Source organism: Cryptomeria japonica, chromosome 6, assembly GCF_030272615.1.
Source record: "Cryptomeria japonica chromosome 6, Sugi_1.0, whole genome shotgun sequence".
Classification (NCBI taxonomy): Eukaryota; Viridiplantae; Streptophyta; class Pinopsida; order Cupressales; family Cupressaceae; genus Cryptomeria; species Cryptomeria japonica.
In genome coordinates this window covers 21,661,988-21,667,987 of record NC_081410.1, presented here as the reverse complement: position 1 = coordinate 21,667,987, position 6,000 = coordinate 21,661,988, and the positions used below count along the sequence as shown (strand labels likewise).

General features: G+C 33.2%; 1 protein-coding gene across 1 annotated transcript; it reads left to right on the top strand.

Annotated features, from left to right (window-relative positions):
• Nucleotides 1-210: 210 nt before the first annotated feature.
• LOC131048063 (probable inositol oxygenase) lies at nucleotides 211-5,448 on the top strand. The gene is made up of 13 exons (XM_057981913.1): nucleotides 211-419; nucleotides 565-743; nucleotides 1,968-2,024; nucleotides 2,141-2,264; nucleotides 2,510-2,591; nucleotides 2,990-3,194; nucleotides 3,687-3,746; nucleotides 3,898-3,950; nucleotides 4,223-4,345; nucleotides 4,441-4,510; nucleotides 4,612-4,690; nucleotides 4,781-4,862; nucleotides 4,956-5,448. The coding sequence occupies exons 3-13, from the start codon at nucleotides 2,006-2,008 to the stop codon at nucleotides 4,980-4,982; spliced, it is 924 nt and encodes a 307-aa protein (XP_057837896.1). The 5' UTR covers nucleotides 211-419; nucleotides 565-743; nucleotides 1,968-2,005; the 3' UTR covers nucleotides 4,983-5,448.
• The last annotated feature ends 552 nt before the right edge of the window (nucleotides 5,449-6,000 follow it).

Sequence of the window (6,000 nt, the reverse complement as noted above, 5' to 3'; positions counted from 1 at the left end):
TGTGCCATTCGATTTTCACCACTCCTTATTAGAATGCTAACGGCCATCACGAGGAATCTTCGCCGGAATATCTTTGAGTCCACGTCAAAAAGAGTACGTACGACGAAAAGGCTGACGGAATCTTCAGAAACGTGAACTTTTTCTGTCAGTTAAATAAATTGGTATAGTCCATTTAGTAAGAGCTCATCACTGAGCTCATGGGTCAAATCATGACACTGCAAATCGAAAAGCTTTTGCTTGCATTACAATCACAGAATCAAAAAATATCTTCTCATACCAACTTCATTGAAAAACAGAGAAATCTGCGTAGAAAAGTTCGATAAAAAAATAACGTGCTTGCGTGGCCGCCTTATCATGTGTCGGCGAATGCCCTCAAATCCAGATCTGATCATTTCTATAAGCCGTCCAAATTATTGCAGGTACGTAATTTGTTGTAAATAAATGAAATTTTATTGGCCTTTCGTTATCGTGCCAGTTGTAAAACATAATAACACGTTTAATAGGTTGCGCTTCCAATTCACGTGAATGCAAGTTGCAAATTGCCGGCTGGTTTGATGTTGACAGATCCCCACTGCTATCGTCAGATCCACGTGGCATCTTGTCTTTTTCGGAGTGGAATGTTGCTATAAAATCTCAAATTTTGCCGACCATTTAGCCAGGTTGAATTGTGTGTGTTTGGTGTTTAACACAAGGCTGGTGTTTGTTGTGTTCTGGCAGAGAAAACTCTCCCACTTCCTTCTCAAGTAAGTGCCCATCTTTACTTTTCTTTTTCTTTCTTTTCTGATTTCTCTGCTTTGTGGCTGCCATTGATGATGGATTGTTTAGTTCAGTGATACTTTGACAATGTAGATAAAAATATATATCTATGCATGCATTCTAAATTCTGTTTATTCTGATGATGGATCATGGAGTGTGATCCGAAACATTGATGTAAAAATTGACACACAATCGATTGTGTATGAGTTTTTTGCATCAACGTTTAGGATCACACTCCGTGATCCATCATCAGATGAATAGAGAGCACGTTCCGGGTTAGATGGTGTATGAGTTTTTTGCATCAACGTTTCAGATTTCCATAGTCTATGATATTTGATTGCAATTGGTCTATGATGGTTCAGGGAGTGTGACCCTTGATGTAGAAGTTCTTAAACAGTTGAATCCAGAGACCAATTGCAATCAAGATTTATATGAGTTTGATATATATATGTCAACTTTTTTTAATTAATGAAAAATTTAACTATATAATAAAATAGTTAAAAATGATAGATTGATTCTTTTTAATTTATTTTAAAAAGCTTAGTCAATTTAAATGTACTATTTCAATTCATACATCATACATTCAAATAAAAGCATTATTAATAAATTTAGAAATTCATAGATAATAATAAATAATATTAGAGATAAGGGTTGTGCTTAGATGGTAAGATCTTTAGATGGAGATCTATGTTTGAATCCCCAAAATAAAATCTTAAGTTGAAATTGTAGATGAAATATACTAGAAGGAATGGCTTAAATTTCACACACTAAGCTCATATTTCTAGACTTAAAAGCGTTAAATACTCAGAGTTGACTAACATTTTCTAGGCTTAATTTGTTGCTTAATGTATGCTGTCACACTAAGAATACATTTCTAGGCTTATGAGTGTTGAACACTCAGAATTGACTAACATCCTCTAGACTTAATATATTGCCTAATGTGTATGGTTTAAGACTCAAAATAACATTTTAAGTTGAAGTTTCACATAAAAACCTGAAGAAGTCTCCCTTAACCTTTAACCTCCATTAATGTAGGACCAACCTATATAATTCCCCTGAATAAAAAAATTATTTTTTTAACCTGCCTTGGTCTACATATAAAAAATATATAAAAAAATAACAAACTTACATACTGAAATATTGCTTACAGGAATTTTAGTATTATTGTGTTGAAAAAACAAGGTTACATGGATAAAGTTGTTGTCTTGCAGGACGTGATAAGCAGTAAGGAGTGTACGTATTAAAAAACATGACGATTACTGTAGCAGGTCAGACCAACTCTTTGTGCATTCACAGCATTCTGTGTTTTTTTTCTGGGTTCTTGAAAAATCCAGGAGTTTTTCTGTTCTGCCTTTCTCTAATTTATACCCACATAATATTGCAGAGCCCCCTCTTGGAGATGAAGTTACCATCCCTCATAACAAGGCTATAGAAGGCATTCCAAATGAGTTGGTTTTGGATGGTGGATTTGTGACCCCAGAAAGCAATGCATTCGGCCATGCTTTCAGGTGATATATTTTTTAAGAATTCATGAAGTTTTCACAGTTTATAGTGATTTATTATTATTTTTTTTAATTGAATTGTGTAAATTTTTATTGTGTCAATATTTCGGATCAAACCATGATCCATCATCAGAACAAAAGAACAGGCAGAAAACAAAATTAATTTTTTTTTTTCTATTTCGATGGATTCTTCATTTTCGATTGATTAGTAATACTTTTCATATTGCATTCTAAAACTTTTATCCTTACAGAGATTATGAAAAGGAAAGCGAAAGGAAAGCAATTGTTGAAGAGTTTTACAGAATTCAACACATTAACCAGACTTATGATTTCGTAAGTTGTCATAACTGTTAGATTTTTTCTGAAACGAGTGTTTTGAAAGAGTAAAGTATAGCCCAACTGAAAAAGGTTTTGAGATGTCTTGCTTATTGAGAAATTTCTCACCGAAAACAGGAAGAAATGCATTGCTCTGGTTTACCCAGTCCTGCAAAAATGCTTAAGGCTGTCAGGCCATTCTATCTCAAGATTTTTTTTTTCATTTTTTTTTTGAAGTTTTGATCAGTGTTGTAAAGAAATTGATGCGTAGTGAGTTTCCTCCTTCGAAATGGCACAGTTCTCAGATCATTTTTCCAATGTTGGGCAGGTTGGATTTTGCGGGAAGCGCAGATCAGTTGCATGTCTTGTAACGTGTCTGGTTAGCTATGATAGAGTAAATTTGGTGGTGGTTGCAGGTTTTAAGGAAGCGTGAGGAATATGGTAAGCTTGACAGAGCTGTGATGAGCATCTGGGAATGCTGTGAACTCTTGAATGAGTTTGTAGATGAATCTGATCCTGATCTTGATGAGCCTCAAATTGAACATCTTCTCCAAACAGCTGAAGCCATCCGTAGAGATTATCCCAATGAAGATTGGCTTCATTTGACTGGACTCATTCATGGTATCAATTTGGCCAGGCTCCCTAGATTGCAAATAATTTTCCACCCACCATAAATGGCATGCTTTCTGTGGGTCAAAAATATGTATCAATTTATGGTTTTCCCAACACATTTAAAAAATAATACAGTTCTTTCTTGCTTCTGGATTAGACTGTGTTGTTTTTTATATCAACATTTCGGATCGCATTCTGTGATTCTAGCATTCTTCATTTTGATGATAGATCACCGAATGTGATCCAAAATATTGATACAAAAAATAATAACACAATCGAATCTAAAAACAAGAAAAAACAGCATCAATAGATTGTAAAAAATTTATATTTATTAAAATAATAAAGATTAAACAGATCATTACACAATATATGGAAAAAATTTGTGATAGTGCAGCAGCCCAGCAATCATTTCCTCCTAGATGATGATAGTTGTTATCTTTCCATTATGCTAGTCATGTTTGTAGTAATGTATGTGATAAAAGAAAAAGATGGTGTCTGCAGATTTGGGCAAGGTGTTACTTCATCCTAGTTTTGGAGCTGAACCTCAATGGGCTGTAGTAGGTGAGTTCAATCAAAATTCCCACTTGCAATTCCATCTTACATAGAAAATACATCATAGGGTAGCTTAAAGCTATAGTATGGTTGTAACTGGTTGAAGGATTGGACTGCATCCATTACTCACAGCACTAATAATCCTAATCTAAAATTTTAGGTGACACCTTTCCACTTGGATGTGCATTTGATAAATCTATAGTTCATTGTGAGGTAACTATACAATTTTTACAGTTTGTGATATTAAGATTCATTGTTTTTAGATTTGTTTGTGGGAGTTTTTCCTTGTCGCTTGAATCAAACTTTATGATTTAGATTTGTTTGTGGGAGTTTTTCCTTGTCGCTTGAATCAAACTTTATGATTCATTATCAGAATACAGAAAACAAAAGATAGAAAACTCATACAATCAAATCTAAAAACTATACATTATTGTTAATCTTTTTATTTCCCTTTTAGAAGCTGAAGTATCTTTCATTGTGATCAGTATTTCAAAGGCAATCCAGATTACTACAATCCCAAGTACAACACAAAGTATGGAGTGTATTCTGAGAATTGTGGACTGGAAAACGTGATTATTTCATGGGGCCATGACGAATACATGCACATGGTATGGTGTCCCATCATTCAATTGTATTCTCTGGCTTTATTAAGGTTTTTTCATTATCTGATTACAGCTAAAATTGATATAATTTGAGTAAACAGGTTGCCAAAATGAACAACACCACATTACCCCCTGCTGCACTCTTCATTATCAGATTTCATTCTTTTTATGGTAAGCAATAGGCAAAGACCATTCTTGAGCTATTGGTGGACTCAAACTGTAAACCCTAATCTACCACAAATTAAATCAATTGTATGGTTTACTCCATTCAGCTCTGCATCGGGCTGGTGAATACAGACATTTGATGAAAGAAGAGGATTACCAAATGTTGGAATGGCTCAAAATATTCAAGTAAGACTTACAATATTAAAATATAAATGTTTTACTGAATTTGACTATATAAACCTATTTTCATGAATGAATTTGTTTGTGTGTAAACAGCAACTATGATCTATACAGCAAGAGCAAAGTGAGAGTGGATGTAGAAGCTGTGAAACCTTACTATCAATCCCTCATTGAAAAGGTACTGCTTACTACCATAATGAGTTCTCATTTGATTCAGAAAAATATAAATTTGCTTTTTGATCAAACTGACATTTATGCTTTTGTTTTGCAGTACTTTCCTGCTAAACTGAGATGGTGATTTCTCATTGACCAAGAGATACAGTGTAAAGATGAGCAGATTTTACTAGGTTGTTTAAATTCAGTATAGTTTTATTAGTAAAGTAAGTTGAATGCTTAGTATTTAGGTGAGAAATAGTGGGATGATTAGGTTTGTAATGACTCATCGCACCTTATGTGCCTATTTTCACCATGGAATGGACTTCTCCATTTAAGGATTAGATGAGTACTGTACATTTGTCATTCTATCACTATGAACAGAGCTTGAATGATTATATAACATACCACCATGGCTGCCAACAAGAAAAATAAGTGAATAAAAAAACCTTTCTAACACTGCTTAGAAAGGCAAGAGTTGATGTTTTTCTCTTCTTGTAAGAATTCACATATTTATTGGTGTTACAGGCTGAATTTAACTAGGCCAAAAACACAAAATTGATTTCAATAAATAAAGTGGATTACTTCCTTGCATGGAAATCTTTGTTTTACCTGGGAAATCAAGAATGTTTAAATTTTATGATACTATCCGGCATTTATTGGCATGTGTATCCTTCAAGAAGGAATTCTTAAAATCTAATTTTCCAAAGAGAATACTTATAAACATGAACTGTTATAAAATGAGATAAGAATGTTTAAATTTTATGATACTATCCGGCATTTATTGGCATGTGTATCCTTCAAGAAGGAGTTCTTAAAATCTAATTTTCCAAAGAGAATACTTATAAACATGAACTGTTATAAAATGAGATCATCTGTATACACCAAATACATCAACTTGCATAAGACATTTAAAAATGAAAAAAAAACATCCTCATTCAAAAGATGATATCTAAATATGGCGAAAGACATTTGGATTTTTTTTGGAATGGAAGTTAAGGTTTCTAAGTCCTTTTTGGTGGAATGGAAAGAAAAAATAGATTGTATTTGGGTTTAATATAATAATTATTTTTATTTTAGTCTTGTGTATGGTAGGTTTGAATTGGTTAGAGTAATTTCTGGAATTTCAATAAAACAGGTTAGAAAGAAGAATTTGACATGGG